General features: G+C 43.4%; 1 protein-coding gene across 2 annotated transcripts in view; it reads right to left on the bottom strand.

The window, feature by feature from the left end:
* ATM (ATM serine/threonine kinase) overlaps positions 1-19961 on the bottom strand; it is a 3046976-nt gene that overhangs the window by 1692675 nt on the left and 1334340 nt on the right. For both annotated transcript variants that reach the window (XM_069640412.1, XM_069640413.1), the window contains one exon: positions 4275-4454. In XM_069640412.1, coding sequence (XP_069496513.1) covers positions 4275-4454 — 180 coding nt within the window. The remainder of the gene's footprint in view (positions 1-4274; positions 4455-19961) is intronic.

Below are 19961 nucleotides of genomic sequence, written 5' to 3' on the forward strand. Positions count from 1 at the left end.
CCAGAGCGTTGGCTCGTGGTTGATGGTGCCGGGGAGGGTGCGCCCAGCCTGGCGCCCGTAGAGCCCGACCGTTCGGCGCTCCCGGTGCCAGCGGACTCGCGGTGCTTGGCCTTATGTTGGACCCCCGTCGGCGGGGCGTCCTCAAAGGTCTTAGAAGACCGCTCGGATTTCTTCCTCTTCTTCTCGCCGGACGGGCTCTTCCCTTCCAGCCAGTTGGCGAGACGTTGATGGCGGTCCTTCATGGTCCGCTCCGACATGTTGCCGCAAAACGCACAGTCCTTCTCCACGTGCGTCTTGTCCTCATGTAGGCAGTAAAGACAAAAAGAGTGTTCGTCCTCCTTGAAGATGTTCTGCAGCTGGCATCCAGGGCAGACCCTGAACAGCTTTCCGGGCGTCGAGCTTCCCTTCTCCTGGGCCATGACCATGTCCTCCAAAAGCGTAGCTCGACGAAATCTTCACCCTTGAGGGGCGCAGACGAATCCGACACGGGTCCCCGTTGATCGGATGGAGAGTCGGTGGAGCTTGAGGCTCTTTTGACCGAAAAAACGAAGTTTTTGAGAAAAAACGTGAAAAAAATAGCACTAACGCTCGAGAGCAATAACACGAGGATCCCAACACATGAACGTGCGGTAAAAATCTGAAGATGGCTGCCAGAGGCGGTGCTTAGGTAGAGGGCAGTCATTGGCTGTGGTCAGTATGACGCAGAGACCAGGGATTGGTTATTACTACGAAAGACAGATCAGAAACGAAACTGATACTGGTTTTTTCTTTACCGAGGATTCCCAGCCTGACGACGGGGAATATTCATGAGCATGTGAATCCATGCCAGACCCCATGCTGGAGAAATATCACATTCATGAATGTGATATGAGGATAGAGGCAGTATATGCACTGTTCATGAGGGTCTTTCATGTAGACAAGCTTCTTCTGGCATTTAACACAGTCCCTGAAAAGGGAAGGTTTTTGGCAGTTTGTTCCTCTGAAACGGTGTGAAGAGGAGATTCACTCAATGAATTTCGAATGAAAACCAATGTTTTCTGAGCCCAGAAACACTGTGTAGGCATAACTTGATCAGGAGATCATGATAGAGATGTTTTTTGAGAAAAAAGATTAAAGCTAACAATGAAAAAAAACAAAAGCTCAGAGAGCTGAGGATTCCCTCTAGTCTATTAGAGTGCGTTGAAAAATCTGAAGATGGCCGACTGGGGCAGAGCTTAAACCCTGCCACCTCATGGGTTAGGGCTATAAAGGAGCAAAGTGAGGTGGAGGGACTACACAATTGAATGGCTCATAGGCCTTAATGGGCAATCTACATTGTATTTCTATGGAAATAATGTATATATATATCTTTTTTTTAAAAAAAATAATTATTTAAATCACTGAGGATTCCAGTCTGACGACAGGGAATATTCAAGCATCTGAATCTATGAAAGATCCAATGCTGGAGAAAAAGGGTTTGATTTTTTGCAGGAGAGAAAGTTGTTACCAAGCAGTTTGTGTCTTCCTTGCTATGTGCTGTTCGAAGGAGAGGTGTCTGTCAATGTCGAACCCAAGAGACTTGATGCAGGCGGCCAGCTGGGGAGTGAAGCCCTCAAGGTGCATATCAGCGAGCCAGGTCTGGGTGTTCGCTGTTGTTAGTCAGTAGTAGGAATTCAGTCTTGCAGCGGTTGAGCTTCAGGTAAGCACTGGACATCCATGACTGGACCACTGAGAGGCAGACCTTGAGCCTGTGCAGGTCTTCAATGGAGGATATCATAAGGTATAGCTGTGTTTCATTGTGTATTGGTGGATGTGGATGTTGTATGGGACAAGGAGGGTTCCAAGTGCTTCCATGTAAAGACTGAAGATCACAGGGAAGAGGGTGGATCCCTGTGGCACTCCACAGGACATGGGTAGAGTTGGTGATCTGGAGAAATCCATTTGTACTAACTAGTGGCAATTAGCAAGATATGATTTGAACCAGCTGAGGATGATCTCGCAGATCCCCATGCAGCAATGTAGATTGTCAGTGATCTACCGTGTCAAATGTTGCTGAGAGGTCAAGGAGAACCAGGAGGCAAGGATGGCCATCACCAAAAATTTTAAGGGCATCACAGATCACCTTGATTGTAGTTTAAAGATAGACAAAAAGAACAGATTGATAGTACAAGTACAGTGTCTCCTTGAATCTGAAGGCACTCTGCAATGCTTTATTGGATTGCAAGGAATATATTGCAAAATTAAACGTGACAAAAATACAAAGCAGAAACTACATAAAAGCTTATAGACCATTTCTTCTTTTCTTTCCTTCCCTTATCACTCGTCCACTTATCTTTTACCCTGTCTTTAAAATGTAAACATATTAATGAAGCTATATCTTTCTGATATTGTGTTCACATCAGTTAATCCATAAACAAGACACCTTTCAAAAATTCCCTGTTACCATTGTGTGCTCCGCTATTTGAGACTGAAACCATTGAAAGCAATTGGGAAAATCAGATTTCTAAGTGAGCAAGCAGCAGATTTGCTACCAGGACTGAAATAAAAATACAAGTGCGTTTGGGAACCACCCTTATTCGATCAGTCAAACCATACAATATAAAATCATCAGTTAACAAACTGAACAGCATGTTAGCTATGTTGGGAATGGACATAGTGAGGAATCTAATGATGTAATGACTCCAATCCCAGAGGTAGCCTCTCATGTCCCGGGAGGATATCTCAGCGGCAACAGGCTCACCTTGGAAGCAAGACGATACGGAGCAACACAGGTTCGATCCCTGGGTCCATGCTTAGAAACCTCTGAGTATTAAGCGCGTTATAAATAACCTATCATATCATGTGCCAGGGGATGGCAGCCCCTACCCAATGCTGACCCTGACCATCAATCATATATATATATATATATATATATATATATATATATATATATATATACATATATATACATTTAAAAATACTGGCACGAGGAGGAGGAATGGAGTTATGAAGATCACTAGAACACAAAAGCCCACACCGCACTCTAGTTGTTGGAAGGAGTGGCAATTTGGCAGGATCTTTAAATCCCCAACCCAACGGTTGATGTAGCCGGAGAAGCTAACAGGAGCAGGCGGCTCTCGTTGGAAAGAGAAACGGCTTGGAGAGAGCCCAGCTGCATGCGAGGCCCGCAGAGGAGAGGAGCAGATCGAGTGCTGCGCAACACAGGGGGTCTGTCTGTCCCAACAAGAAGGAGAAAAGGCAGAACCAGAGCCATTGAGCTTCAGAGGCATTGACAGCGGAATGCTGTCACAGGACTGCGGAAGCCAACCAAAGAGCCAAGAAAGGACAGGACACTCTCCCGAACTACCGGAGTGTTGCAGCAAACACGGAAGCTCGCGAAGGATGCTGAAGCAGCCACACATATCCAGTGTGCCCAGCTGGGGAAGATGGGACAGCGGGAAATTCACAGCAAGTACCGCGCACTGTGGGACAGGGGACGGCATGCCCTGCAAAATTGATTAGGAGAGGGTCGAACCTACAGTTTAATAGGAATTTACACTTGAAATTCTTTTTTAACAAAGTCCTGGTAGGAGGGGAAACCAGGCATTTGCGAGACTGGGACTCAGACCCACATTGTGTGACTAAAGAACCTGGCAGGAGACTAACACAATGTGTTTTCGTGAGACAGAATTTTAAGGGAGACACATACCCTTGGTATTGTGAATGGAGTGAACTGTGTAAGGAAGTCCAGGCAGGAGAGTATACCAGGCGTAGTCAAGTCTGTGAAGTAAAATTGCAAATATCAGGAAGAGGGAGCACCATCTAAGTGCAAGCCTTTTTGTTGGAGTTGTACGCTTTGTTAACTTGAACATTTGTGCACTTTTCAAGTCAAAGATATTACCATTAGCACCTTAGAGTTAATTTTAGAATGTGAGGGCCAGAATAGGATTTTGGACACAGGACATTTTGCTATGGACATCTTGACATCAGACAGACCGTTCGTTTTGGTTGAGGTAGTGAAATACCTCCTAGAGCAGGGACAGCAAGGCATTTCCAACCCTCTTATTATTTGAAAAATTCTAACAACCACCGGCACTCCTCTGTGTCCACGTCTCACTCCTGGTTCATCACAAGATCCTTAACACTTAAACTGTTTGTAACTCCAATGAAAGAACATGGCATGTTAAGTTAAGATAGATATGCATACAAGTTTAAAATAACAAATAGAAAAAAAAATCAAATACCATATTTAGTAACATTTTACTGAAGTAGGGCAGTTAAACCACACACTGGATTTGCCATTATAGGATACTTGCCTTTTTGATGAGCTGTGTCTCGAGTCCATTTTCCTTGACAGACTGGCAAATGGCAAACAGAGCCTGCTTTTCACAAATGGGGCTGCAGCACATGATCATGGATGCCAACATCAGCAGTGTAGCTTTTCTATTGCACTCCTCATCCGGGAGTTCCTCTGGGGTGATACTGCTGTGAGACTTCTTCAGGAAATAAAAGACAAGAGGTGAAGTACACTGGCACTACCAACCACACAATTTACTAATATCACACTCTTTATGATAATTAAGAAAATAACTGGATCAGTGTTTTCTGCATGTTGAGCCCCGGATAACCATGTTTTGTCCAAGATATTGTGAGGGGTCAGAAATATGAAGCAGGCTATTTTTAGATGATTTCTCAATAAATGCCATTTTATTAAATCACCCTGACGAGGATTTACCTGCCCAACATAAGATAAAGAAAACTCTAACAGAAAATATCTGACCCCCACACTTGTACATAAAATACACAAGAAAGTAAATGGCAATTTACAACAACTGCATTGGTAATAGATTCACAATCTCTTTATGTAACCTGGGTCCACTTCCCTCCCCAGGTTTTAAGTTGGATTCAGGTCCAATGTTCAACAAAAAGAAACAAGGAAATCTGGGTTTGTAATTATTTCCACTTTAGTTTTTTGCACCTTCAACTTGTCAAAAGAAAGTTCAAATAACCCAATGTCCAACAAAATAAAGATTCCTCTTCTTCCTTGAATGGATATTTTAGTCCATCAAATAGCATCAAGGATATTCTTGGTCAGGATGATTTGCCACAACTAATAAGATCCAAAGTAACACAACTTGTTATCAGCTTTTCTTAGCTCTCCTTTCAACACCAACATCACAGCAGTATAACTTCTTACTGGTTCACTCTCATACCAGGCCTGCTTCTACAATTGTTCACCATGCAGGTCTTACTCGCCAGTCCGATAGTTTTCCACAAACAACAGTGCTTCTAAAGTTCTAGATCTACTGACAACAACCAAAGGTTCACAACAGCTTCAGCAGTTTGTAGTTTTAGGACTTTCAACAACTTTTCAGAAAATACAAGATTCACATTAGTGCTTTTAACATATTCATGTAAGCAAGCCACTCTTCTTCTAAACATTGAACTTCCAGAAAGGTAGCTTCTTTGCTACTCGTCTTTCTGCAACACCAGTAACCCAAAACCCTGAGGGATGTGATTCCACTTTTCCTCCTTTTGGCTTTGGCAATGTGAGATTGTATACCAGCTGTATGGAACAATCACAATCAACAAGCTTTACATTTGAGAACAATTGCATTCACCCCTTCTTTTCCCGTTGGCCACATTGACTTAAATATATGTCTTACTATTAGTCTTGTTTGGCTTTTGGCAATGCATTTACAAATCTGGACATTAGGCAATGCTTGCACTACTCTTGACTTGGGACAATGCTTGTGCAAATATTGGCTTTGGACAATGCTTGTACCACTCTTGGCTTTGGATAATGCTTGTTTGTTCCCTGGAACTCACAGGGTATTCCCTGGCCAGGGTAAATATTGAAGAAGGTGGTGACTCAACAACTACAGGTGTTTGCTGAAGAGGAATCCCTTCTTGACCCACTGCAGTCTGTTTTCCGTCCAACATTTGGTACGGAGACAGTGTTGTTAACAGTCTATGACGAGCTGTTGATGGTGGCTGATCAGGGCAGGCTTTTGCTTTTAGTGATGCTTGACCTGTCAGCCGCCTTCGATACGGTTAATCATGAGTCTCTGCTGGAAAGATTGAGGTCTGTTGGAAAAGTCTCAGAACAGGCAATTCAGTGGTTTAGGTCCTTTCTGGAGAATCGCCAACAATATGTCAAACTGGGGGCTTTTACATCAGCCCCCAGTGTGGTGGATTGCGGGGTTCCCCACGGGTCCTCACGGTCACCACTTCTTTTTAATTCATAGCTCCCACTGCTTATGGAAATTCTGAGACGTCATGGAATTAGTTTCCAGTCTTATGCTGACGATACTCAGATTTTCATCACAATAGACAGGTCAGGGAAACATTTGCCAAGATTGGTGAGCGTCTTCAGGAAGTTAGTGATTGGATGGCTTCCAATCAACTCCAACTTAACGCCACTAAGACAGAGGTCATCTTGTTTGGCCCGGAGCATTTAATGGCTACTATAAAAAATCAACCACTTCCAAAACTTTTAGGAATTGAACTTACATTTTCCTCCAAAGTCAAGAATCTTGGCTGTATTTGGTAAGAAAATGTGGGTAGTGAAAGCCATGTTGGAGCTAAGGTGAAAGCCATATTTTACTCCCTGAGGCTTCTTCGGCAAACCCTCCCGTATATTCCAAAAGAAGATTACAGACAGGTTTGCAATAGTCAATTGGTGGGCATTCCGAAAAAAACAACTTAGTAGACTGCAAAGAGCGCAGAACGCAGCAGTGAGGTTGATTTATGGACTAAAGAAAAGTTCTCATGTCTCTCCCTCTCGCCGACTTATCCACTGGTTATCAGTTGAAGACCGGATAAAATTTGAAATAGCTTGTCTGGTATTCAAATGTTTGAATAACCTGGCACCGGATTACCTGAAGGATAAACTCTGGAATTATCAACCGCCCAGAAGTTTACCATCACAGAAGATTCTCGGTATATGGTCCAAGACTTTGGAATAGATTACCTAGGGAGATTAGGAACCTTGACACTCTGCTTAAATTTCGTAAAGCACTCAAAACGTTCCTGTTTAAATAATATCTCATTCTTAGTTATGGTTGGAGTGCCATTTCTGTGCCAGATACATCTATGAATTCTAATTTTTTTATCAGCTTGAGCATAAATTTCACCTGTGCCACTATACGGTTCAGTCCGTTTGGAGCACGTTATAAATATATCAAAATCAAAATCAACAATTATTAAAAGGTGGCACATTCGAGGTGACAGAAGCTGCTGAATTGTGTTTCTGGCCAGAGATTGGAGTGAGAGTCTTTTCACCAGTTTTACACCATTGAAGGAGGAGACTCTTCATAGGCACAGCCGCAACGCGGAGCGGTCACGCAGCTGTGCTCACAGGTGGCGTCGCGGAGCTGTGCGCAGAGGTGGCGCAGTCGAGGCAGTCTGGGCAGGAAGGAGTAGGACAGAGTTTGATGGCGGTATCCCGGAAGAACAGCAGGAGAGAGATCACAGAGCCATCGAAGGACGCAGAGAACCTATCTATTACCGGCTGCAACAATACAAGCTGTTCGGCTATGCCAGAAAAGGTAAGCCAAGCCTGTTTGCAAGTAAAGAGTGCTATATACTCGGACACACACGTTATTAGCTCATACCCCTGCCCGCTGAACGTTGAGTCCCACCCCCTCTGTGGAGGAAAGGGGGGGCGTAGTCAAAGGGGTTGACACGGTGGATGAGCATGTGAAACTAGAACACACACCAATGACTTCAGTGACAGCTGAGCCAGCGGAGACAGTGTGAAGGGCAGGGCTGCCGACTAAAGTGCAGAGGCTGAGAATGGAGAGGGCAAGGGCACAAACAAACCCATAACACCAGGTGGAATGAAAGAGAGAAATAGCTGGGTAAAATCCAGTGCATGGAAAATGAATTTCACTGGGCGACAGCCGGCCACAACAGCATTCCAATTGAATGGTTCACAATCTGGTAGGGGGAAAGCTTTCAGCTGTCACAGCATAGAAGAAACAGCTGTAATCAGAAATATTTGAGCATACAAAGCAGCAAAACTCAAACTACGATGTCAGTGACAAACGTATGGAAACTCATGGGCCTAAAACCACAGGAGTACTTGAATGAAAGGTGCTTTTTCTACCAAGACCTGAAAACAGCCTTCCTGGAAGATACAGTATTTTGTCCACACACAGTCAGCATGTGCGGACGCAGGTGCAGCGGGCAGTGAAGTTTCAGATCAACTCTTACTAGAAACCTCCCTGGTGGTGGAACAGGCGGATGAATGTAAACATAGCTCCACAGTGGGGAGACTGGACAGACAGAAGGAAACAATACAAACACCAGAGGAAGCAAAGATATTATAGACAATAGACCACCCGTTCAGCTCAGAACACCCAATAAATGAAGCACATTGGGAGTTCATTGACAGGGGGTCCCACGGCTAAGTTAGCAAGGATTGACCAATGGCCCTTAACGACGAACGACCAAAGAAACTGAAAGGGCCCGCTAAAAAGAGGGGGATGGGACCCACCCGAACACTCAGGTGAGATGGATAGAACAAAACCAACCACTACCATAACAGGAACGCAAACGAAGAAACTAATGCCGAAAGTGTCCAAATGTGTAACTCGGCAGGTCCATCAAAAGAGACAGATTTGCAGTCATTTCAACCTTGACATCGATACTAGCACCATTCATGAAACTCTATGAGCAAATGGGCACGCTAAACTAAAAGATCAGACTACGATGCTCGAAATGCTGCATTCCGAGATGATATACGTAGAGGGTTTCATGACAGGAGTCCAACATGACCTAGACAAAAGTAGAATGAAAGTGGTGACTCTACTCCATACGATATTAGATCCCATCATCCAGGAAAAACAAGTTATGTCTTGAGCATTTGACATGACCAAAATGTAGCAGATAGAAGTAGTTGTCCCCAAGCCTTCATTGTCTATGGCGACACAAACTGAAGTGAAAGGAATCCTAGCAAGACCTCTGGTAAATCGTGAGGATCAGGGCATCCAGGAAGGTGATGTGTTTGAGCCTCAAATTCCATCAAACTGTGCACCAGTTGATCAAGATGTTATACACCAAAACCGCAATTGAGGAGAACAATGACGATCAGAATGGGGAACCTATACCATCTAGAAGGAAGCCCACACCTGAAGAGAAAAGAGGAACAAAACTGATCCCTGATCTGTTAACGGATGATACAAATACAGTAACTGAAACGAGAGCAGTATCAGAGATTAATTCCAACCATACACAGAAAATCTGTGGACTTTTCACCAGGCCTAAAATGATTCCAAAAGAAACAGTAACTGCAGCAGGAAGTGGAGACGGAGACACACAAGAACAACTGAAAAAGATGAGAAGTGGGATGGAAGATAGGACAAATCAAGCTAAGAAAACCAAAATGCCACAAATAAAATATAAATCGAACTGAAGTAAGGCCATCATCAAAAATAACACTCTACCGAACGTAAACGTCCCCACAAAATCAAGTATGGACAACACATTGAACATAAACAAAAATAAACTGTCCCAGATTCCAGCAGAGATACTTGAGATGGACACATCTCACCAGATCAAAGACAAAGAGGAAATAACTGTAGCAGAACTGATGGAATTATCAACATACACAATCTCGGAGCAGGAGGATCTGGATGTAACATGTTCAGAACCTGAAGATCCAATATATGATCCAGCAACATCAGAGAGTGACCAAGACACGCGAACATTAGGGTTACCAGCCCTAAAATTACCTCAAAAAGATCATCCACATATTACCCACTAGATGAACCGGCACGGCGAAGAACCTCCAGGACCAACTGAAGGTGGAAGCGTGAAGGTAACTACCAGGGGTGACTACCTGGAGGATAATGTACTGTCATGATGCCTACTCCCGGGAAGCCAGTTCAGGCCCAGCGTCCCCGAAAGCAGACATCATGTCCCCAGGGAGGGACCCAGCAACCCCTTATAGGGGCTCTTTGGATATTGTCCTGGCGCCTTTGGCGCCAGGCTCACGGAAGGCATCAGTCCTGGCACCATAGGCGCCAGGCTCATTATGGGAGTGCTTGGATGGACTTACCTGATGCAGATAATGCTGCCGGATCCAGACCTCCTTGAGGTCTGAAAGGGACTATTTTACCTATGGGACTATTTTACCACTCGGGCGTGGCTGAGGGAGAATACTTACCTGGAACTACTTTGAGGGCTATTTAAACCACACCCAGACAGCAGCTCACGCTTCGCGTTGTTCTGCATCTAGCAGCTGGACACTCACTGTGTCTGCTCCTGCATCCTGGCTCCAGCCACGCCCGCCTGCAACCTGGGACACCTGAAAAGGAAGGAAAGGAGAGAAAGGTGAATAATTGAACTTTACCTACCTCCATCTGGAGTCCGGAACCATCACTCCAACGATCCTGAGAAAAGACATTATTCTTAGAAGCGCATCGCATCGCTCGCTGCAGCGCCGCGTTCCACTCACCTTCACGAGGCGCCCTCGGGCTCTTCAGCGACCATTGGCACCATCCGTCGCCTTTCAGCGCCTAAGGAGAAAAAGAGACAAAACAAAGGTGAGCGAAGGAACAGATTGAGGAAGGCCTGATTCTTCCACCTTAAGACTTACATGATTATTGTTGGGACAATCTTTCCTCACCTTGGGTCGGCGCCGCTTCTTTGGCACTTCCGTACCCCGGCCCCTAAGAGGAAAAAGACACACGCATTAGTAGGTGAAAGCAAGATCAATAAGGGAACCATCCATCAAAAAGACTCACCAGAGTTTACATTCGGCGAATCCATTCCTCTACGCGGATTCATCATCCTGCATCTGAAATAGAGGAAAGGTCAACGGACAATTAAGGCTTGAACTTTTGCAACTGAATACTTACGGCCTCATATCGGAAAAGTCAAGCGGAGTTGAATACTCACCAAACCCGAGATCCAGTAAAGTAACTGGGAATCAACGCGGCCCTGCATCGGAAGCAGGATGGAGAGCTCGTCCTTTCAGACTCTAAGGTGAGACTCTCCGGGGAATCGCGGAGGGGGTTCGAGGAGTGTGAGAGGGAGAAGGGGGGAATCCAACACATTATCCAGAAGACAGTTAATCCCCTTTTCCATCTACAGAAGGATTCTTCTACGGGCCAGACAGGCGAGGTTTGGGAGTCCGGTCCAGTCCGTCTTCCGATTCCTGTGCATCACCTTAGAAGAGGTCATAGCAGTCCAGAACAGGTCGGCGCCTCTGTGGGAATCAGGTGAGCATTACATGAACAGCGACGCCCGGGGACATTTACCCGGGACCATCAGAAAGCCCAAGTAGGCTCCCACGCCGTGGACAAGAGGAATACAAGTTTAAGGTTCGCTTGTGACGACATGCAATCAAGAACGTTTAATAAAGTGGTACACACAACTCGTAACAAGGAGACGAAAAGGCAGTAAAAACCGTCATAAAGTGGTATCACCAGTGAACAGGTATGAACCTGAGGAGAGAAGCAGTTGTAACAACAAGGATATATATGCGATATCCCCTTTAAGACACCTTAGATCAAGAAAGGAAACAAAGATATGTAAAGCACAAAAGGAGGCTCCCTCGGGCAAGTGTCATGCAAGACCTTATAGAAATAGAAAGGGAGACAAAGTGAAATATATCAGGGGTTACTGCTAGAGGATGACTGCAATGAATGACGGTTTAATCATGAATAGGGCAAACTGTGGGGTACATTTACCCACCCAGCAGAATTCCCCTCCATCACCAATCTGCACTGCAGCAGTTACCAGCAAAATGGCTGCGCTGGCACTGTTGAGCACTATCGCCTTGCCTTAGAACTGTGTTTGCAGTCACCAAAATAACGGCTGCGCTATCATTGCCAAGCACATATGGGGCAAGATGGAACCGGGAACACACGAAGAAAGGCTGCCAGTGTGTTTCATGATGTGGACCAAAGAAGAGAGTTGAAAAGCAGCACTGCTTTGCTGCTGGCACAGAATTTTCCATTGAAAAAGGAAATATTTTACATTTAAAATGATGCTGCCCTGATGCTCTTTTTCATCTGTTCAACAGTACACAGTCTTGGTCCAGTGAGACCCAGCTATGCCCAGCCATATTCAGGTTGTGCCCCAGCTAAAGATAGCATTTCTCACTGAATGACAAGCTGTCAGGAAAAATCTGTGAAATCACAAACAACTTTACTCTCAGTCGTATGGAAAAATGCTTGACTTTTTGCTAGAAAATATCCCAGATAAACTCTTCAAAAGAAACCCTATCTCTCTGTGCATTTGTCAGTTTCAAGGGATCTTTATTTTGATAGATGTGTGTGCATTGGAAGCATGACTGGGTCTTTGGAAAGATTCAGAAAATTGATGCAAGAAGGCCACATTTGAAAGTGACATCCCAGCAGAATTAGTGAACCAGTGGTGTAGCGGTGCACTCAGAGTAATTAGTTCGTAAGTATAATCTTAGATTATTTTAGTTTTTAGTGTTGGAATTTAGGTGCTCCCGTGTGGGTCTCGGCCACAAGACCTATATAACATATGAAAGTCGGATGGTCCACCTCAAAAAAAGGTGGGCTAAGACAGGCACACTTTTGTCTAACTAATGTCAGTCGTCACTGTTCATTAATTGTCTACAGATCAGAAACAGTCTTAATTGAATTCAATTAGAGATGCCACAAAGGACACATTTCAATAAATATATATATATTTTTCAAAAGAATATGCATTTGTAATTGAAACCAAAGTTTAACAAGATTGATTTTCAAACGAGCATAATTTCATTTAAATGCTTTACAACTAAACAATTTCAATCTATAATTGTGATTTTCTGTACATAGGAAAATAAAATTTCATTTCACTGTCAATGTAAATCAATATCTTCCAAATCGTAAATCTGTACGACGCGTTTCGGGCCTAGCCCTTCATCAGGGATATTTTCCAATTTCAATTCTGTAAATAAACAAGATAAATCCATGGCAGTTATGACTCTATTCCCATCTTGTGTGTTTTAGTGACTAATTTGATTTCAGAAAACAAAGGACTGACCTGTGTCCTTTAATGTCCATTTACTGGAAAGGATTCGAAGAAGAGTGACACCTGTTTTATTATCTGGAGTTCAACACTGTGTTGCGTTGACACCTGAGTGGAAAGTACATGCTTTACTGACATTCGATGACTTAATTTGTGTAAAAACTGAGTTTTTCTGCTACTGGACAACGCAGTAATGTGAACGTTTCACAGTTTAAATGCAATTTTTGTGGCTTTAAATTAAGATGTGGTAGCCTTCACTAGCATATTTAGGACGGAAATGGCAGAACATTGGATATTCTGAGGAAAGTGTTAATGGTGCCACTTTGAAATTCAATACTAACATGCCTTATGATAACATGTACACATGTGTAAAGTTATAGAATTGTAAGTGAAATATTTCCCACTGAAAATCACGAAAGATTATTAGGAGGACGAAACAAAGTCCAACAAACTTGGGAGTTGGACTGCCATGCTATGTGTGAAATATGTAATCTGCCTATGTAGGTTTCAAAAGTGCCACAACTGTAAAAAGGTGCATGTTTGTGCCATAACTGGTTTTAGCAAAAGTAACTGTGGGATGATCCTATACATTGTAAAGCACACATCATAAATCTGATGTCATGCCCCTGAAACCCAACCGGCTGACAGCAAGGCGGTAACAATCACCCCTGACCAATCCAGTTGTTAGAGGCATGCCCAGTCTAAGCCTGCCCCACCGTATAATCCTGTGATGTCACCCGCCTTATAAAAAGTGGGAGCTCACAGAGACAAAGGACACTCTTCTGAATTTTCCAGCTGCTGTGTATACAGACACTTCATATTCATCCTGCTGATTCCAGACCCACCCTGCAGATTCCAAACTTCACTGCCAGGAAAGGGATAGTTGGTTCAGGCCCTCTTATCCAGGCAGAACGGAATCGTACAAAATGTCGACCTGGGAACTGCGACGGCCAAAAATGCCGACTTTTCTTTTTCTTTTTAACCCCTCCCTTACACCATATATATATATGTGGGGGGTTTAGAGTATAATATTAATATTGGGGGGGGGGGTGGGGGGGCTCCCCCCACATATATATGTGGTGTAAAGGGTTAAAACAAAAAGTTGGCATTTTCGGCCGGCGCAGTGATCACATAGATCCGACAGAACCACCCTTCAGAACTAAACCCCATAACAAAATCCCACTAAATTCAGGGAGAAAGAAGAAAGGTGGCTGAGCCCGCTTTGGGATTCTCCAGTGCCGCCTGCTTGCCCTCCTACCCGCTCTATCCAGCTGAGGCGTTGCTGTGCCATGACCAGATCTTTGCCCAGCTGTCTTCTGCCAGGAGAGTCTGCTGTGGTGACCAGATCCTTTGAGTCCAGAAACCCGGTTGGCTGTCCCAAATCCCAAACTTGAACGCTGATTGCGAGTATTTCCCCATCACATAGTAACACATAGTATACCCTATATTGATACCTTGTCTTTGTTCCACTCTCTTAGTAATCCCATCAATACCCTGATAACTTGTTTAAGATAGTCTGAATCCTCTGTTCCTTGATTTCGTAGTGTTAGCACAAGTCTTCCATCAATTTCTGTCTTGCCTAAGTCCTTAGTCATATTTTGAATAATTTAAATTAATTCCCACATAGAGCTGAATGCGGGGTGAAAAAGGTAACCTTGCAAATTAACCTTGGAGTGTACTGTGTCTTTCTTTAACAACCTAGTTAATAAATCTAGTTTAAGTGAAATTTATACTTTCCTTTTTAAACCGATTTTCTCTTTTAACTGCTTTATTTTCCCAAATCCTAATTTCCATTCACCTTGAAAATCTCATCCAGTTCTCAAGCTAGAGTCCTTCTTCCACTCTCCCATCACCCCTGTGATGAACATCTATCACCCAGCCTAAAAACCACATTCCGATTCTGTCTATTTCCCCCATTTTTCAAACCATTTTTGACATTTAAACCCATGTAATTTATCAAATGCAACTTCTGTGCGTGTGATTCAGGCTGCACTGTGTTGTCACTTCAAAGTTGATTTTCGAATTGTATGCCCTTTGTTTGTACCTTGCTTTGTAGTTGTTAGTGTTATTACATCCCTGATACTGTGATAACTCATATTTACCTCATTTATTCAACCGCACATTTAAATTAATTATTTACCAATTCTGAGTGTTATTTACACAATTGCAAAGGTTTTCAAACCCAATGTTGCCTCCCATTTCGTGGGGGAAGGTCAGATTTTAATTCTGTTTGCTGCCTAGTATCCCCGACTCCTTGCTCCCCTTTCTATCTACTCAAAATTCAATTAATAGGAGTTTGAGACTCAACAGATACAATCAGGAGACTCAATTAAATTATATGGCAACTAGACTACATTCTTGCAACATGGGATGTAAAGGCCCTCTACACTTCGATTAAACATGAGGCAGCAATCCAAACATTGAAATATTCGTTGGGAGAAGAATCAGCTTCCCACTACCGTTTTGTGGAAATGCTCAAAGAAATGTTATCACTAACCCTGACGAATAACATCTTTCTGTTCTATTACCAGTATTTCAGACAGAAAATAGGGGTAGCAATGGGGGTCAAATATGCCCCGGCAATTGCTAACCTCTTTATGAGAATGTATGAAGACACATACGGATACATAATTTAAAGAGAATGTTGTCATGTGGGCCCGTTATGTCCTACTAATATGGAAAGGAACAACTGAGGAATTGGACCAATTCATGCTGAGAGCAAATATGAACACTCTAGGAATCATCTTCACGGGAGTTAACAGCAAAACACACATCAACTTTTTGGACTTAACAATCTATGTGCAAGACAATAACCTTCTGACAAGAACTTTTCGAAAACACACAGAGGTCAATTTGACACTTTTTGCAACCAGCTGTCACTTTGGCCCAGTAAAGAACAACATTCCGAAAGGAGAGTACATAAGGGCTCGCCGAAACTCCACTGAGACCAATATCTTCAAAAATGAATGCAAAATACTATACCAGAGATTTAGAACAAGAGGGTACAAGGCCAAGCACATTAAAGCAGCTTCCGTGAAAGCACATAATATAACCAGAGAATCTACTCTGATACCAAGAAAACAAAGTTCTGATATGAAATCTGACACAGTAAAATTCATCACTACTTATTGTAGTAACAATGGAACCCTGCGTGCAATTCTACGGAAAAATTGGCATCTCCTTAAATTAGATGAACGCATCGGCAAATACATTGATGCTCACCCTTTCATTACCTATCGGCGGGCACGAACCCTGAAATCTAATATAAGCCCATCCATGCTGCCGGAAGAAGAAAAACCCAAAAAGAGAACATGGCTAGACACAACAATGTCGGGTTTCAGAAAATGTGGGATATGTACAATGTGCAAACATGCACATGACCCGATTACAGAATTCACAGATAACTTTCGTACAAAAACAAGGATTCAGGACAATATTAACTGCAAGTCCAAATTTGTGGTGTATGCAATCATCTGCATATGCCGTAATATCTACATTGGTAGTACGATTCATGAACTCAGGATACGGATACGAGAACATCTTTCCTCCATAGGCAGCCAAGACTCATCAATGCCGCTTGCGGTGCACTGGCAAACACACCATCAAATGGACAACAAATGTAACATCAAATTCATTGGACTGAGAAAAATACGCCCTGGCAGACGAGGAGGAAATCAGGAATTGCGCCTTAGACAACAAGAAGCACAAACTATCTGTCACTTCAGAGCCACCCTAGTGGGTCTGAACTCTGATAATGAGATGGGAGCTTTCCTGTGACTAGAAATACACCAGAGTTTTGTAAGTTGATGCATGATGCATTAGTATATCAATCAAATAACCATTTGGGGGGCCACTAGAATATAATCACAGCTGTGTATGTTTTGTGTATCATTCTAACCTTGAGACAATTGCATCACTATGTGGCTGCAGGCCGTGCTATCAGCCCAACAGGGCCCATGAACTTGTATCCATTAACAAAACACCTGTGCCACTCTTTGTCCCTCACACATGAGACATCGGAGCATATTTGCTCCTCAATCCTTCTTTGCCTTTTCCAGTGCCCATCTAAGGTGATATTGTAACATACTTTTGGAAATGGCGCCTTTGTCATTCTTTCAATTTGTCATCTTTTCAGTTTTTCTTTCTTTTTCCGACATTCTATTTTCTTAACGTTTCAAAAAATATTACTTTTGTAATATCTTTTGGAATTCTTAACTACAGAAGTGCAGCCTTTGACATTGAATGGAAACTTTCGGGCATCGATATACTTTCTTTGCCAAACACCGAATCAGTTTTTGGCACTTGCTAATATAGAAACCAGGAACACAACATTGTGGTTCCCAAAAAATAGCGCTCAGCTTTTTCATCTGTAATCATAGTAAGCAAAGAAGGACTGTGGTTTCCACGGCAACCACAGCACAACACAAATGACAAGCGCAGTGTCTGAGCAATTGTTGCCGACACTCGAGGACAGAATTGTCTCTTGCGAGGTAAGCCCTAAGCCCCTTGCAGCATCAAACTATCTATCACAGCCTGATTAGATCACACGGCGTATCTGGAATAGCATAGCGCAAGCAGCATCACTATCACTTTCAAGTCTTATGACCATACGTACTATTGCTGAAGCAAAGCATTTCTATCTGGAATAGCATCGCGCAAGCAGCTTCACTATCACTTTCAAGTCTTATGACCATACATACTATTGCTGAAGCGACGCATTTCTATGGTTATAATTAGAACACATAGCACGTACATCTTAATGAACATTTATTACCCAATCAAGAGCTATAATCACATCCATTAGGTAAGACCTCCACCCTCATTTGTTGGGCAATATTTAATGTTTTTTGCCAAAGATATCAAGCTTAGAACTATTACACTAATGTTTAATCCATCTCATTTTCTTTCTTTCTCCCATTTGTCATCGTATCTGTTCACCCACAACAATCCTCCCCTGAGCCCCTCCTCTTTCTCTGTGCTACAATGTATGCTACAATCATTTTGCACTTTTTTTCTGACTGCTTGTTCTCGTTTTTGTTACAATTATGTTATGCAAATCTGTGTGCTACTGTCATTTATAATTTAATATATATAGCCCTGATTGATAAAGGCAGAGTTGTCGCCGAAACACGTGTCAAACACGTGTCTCAAATAGGGCACTTCTAATACACTTTTACTTTTCACCATTTTCTTGTGTGGAGTATTATTCAATTTGGCGCTGCCTTCAAGTGGAGAAGGGTTCTTAGATCCCGGATTACTTTTCACAGTTCACATATTAGACAAAACTAGTAAGACAACTACAACCCGGAATGGCTAACGCATATTATACAATGGTACTCGGTTCACTGAATATTAAAGGGTTAAACTCCCTAAACAAGAGATCACTATCAATACGGGAATTCAACCGTCTGAAGTTGGACATCATGTTTCTACAGGAGACACACTGGCAGAGGGGGAAGGAACCGGTCTTGAGAGCCAAGTCTATAGACATGGACTTCCATGCTTCCAATATATCCAAAAAGAAAGGGGTGGCAGTTCTGGTGGCTAGCAAACTAAACTTCGTCCTGAAAGCGATATTGAGGGATCCTGATGGGTGGTTTGTTATGCTTAAAGGGGAAGTGAAAGGCAAAGTGGTTACCTTGGTCTCCCTGTATGCTCTGAATGACAGACAGGACCAATTTTGGGATGGAATGAAGGTTAAGATTCAGTCGTTTGATGAAAGCTCTCTGATCATAGCAGGCGATTTTAATATGGTCCTGGATCCTGATGTAGATAGGAAAAGAGCGGATCCCCATGTAGTGTGCCACACGCAGTACAAGAAGGCCCTCTGCTTTCAACAGACCCATGAAGAGTTGGGGGTGGTGGATTCTCTGATCCAGAATCGTGGTCAGCACCCCCGTTCACCTATTACTCGAAAGTGCACGACACCTTCTCAAGAACAGACTACCTTCTGATTGAAAGCCGATTAAAAAATAGAATCCCTGAATCAACCACAGAGTGTATACCATGGTCAGACCACGAAATCAGAATAGGGGACTGGGAGTCGGGGAAACGCGATTGTAGGTGGTCCTGCAACAACCTGTTAAAAGATAAGGAGCTTGCCCAAACACTACTTCAGTCAATCAGAGCATTCTTCCAATTCAATGATAATGGAAAAGTTGGGATTCCGATCCGAGGCGTTTTAATAGGAATTGGTGCCAAAAAGAAGAGGAAAAGAGCAACTCAGGAGTTTTCCGTAAGGGGAAAAAATAGAAAAACTACAACCAGAGGGGAAACTTAAGTCACAAATGCTGACAGGTGCCCGAGTCCAACTCCAGAAATACAGAGCCGAATTGAAAGTTGGCGGTCCTCAAACAGAAATACATGAAGGGTGAACACGCTGATGGAATCCTAGCCTGGAGGTTAAGGGAGAAAATAAAAGCTAGAAGGGTGGCAGCAATACAATCAGCGAGGGGAGAAAGACTCCTTGATGATGCCCAGACAGAGGAAGAATTCTGTACATTTTACGAAAACCTTCACACTTCCGAATTCAGGGAGGAGAGATCCCTTGTCGAACCAGTTCCTTAACACCCACCCCATCCCGTGCTTGCCCCTGGACAAAGTGGCTGCATTAGATGCCCCTATTACCGAGGAGAAAGTCCTTGACACGATTAGTAGTATGAAAGGGGGTACGGCGCCAGGGGAGGATGGCTTCACAGTCCGTTTCTTTAAGAAGTTCCACTCCTCTCTGTCCCAATTCATGGCTAAACTGTTTAATAACGAGCTTGAAACTGAGGTCCATGCTCATGGCCCTAATAGTTGTCATCCCAAAGGAAGGTAAAGACCCGGCTCAATGCCAATACCATCGCTTCCTCTCCCCTACTGAATACGGATGTAAATATCATGGCAAACATTTTGGCCAATAGGCTCCACCACTCAATGACCTCCCTGATGCATGGGGACCAGGTGGGGTTTATTCCGAGCTGCCAAGGTTCGGATAATATAAGAAAAACGATCAACTTAATGCA

This window comes from Ambystoma mexicanum, chromosome 7q (assembly GCF_040938575.1).
Source record: "Ambystoma mexicanum isolate Mex_15411 chromosome 7q, UKY_AmexF1_1, whole genome shotgun sequence".
NCBI lineage: Eukaryota > Metazoa > Chordata > Amphibia > Caudata > Ambystomatidae > Ambystoma > Ambystoma mexicanum.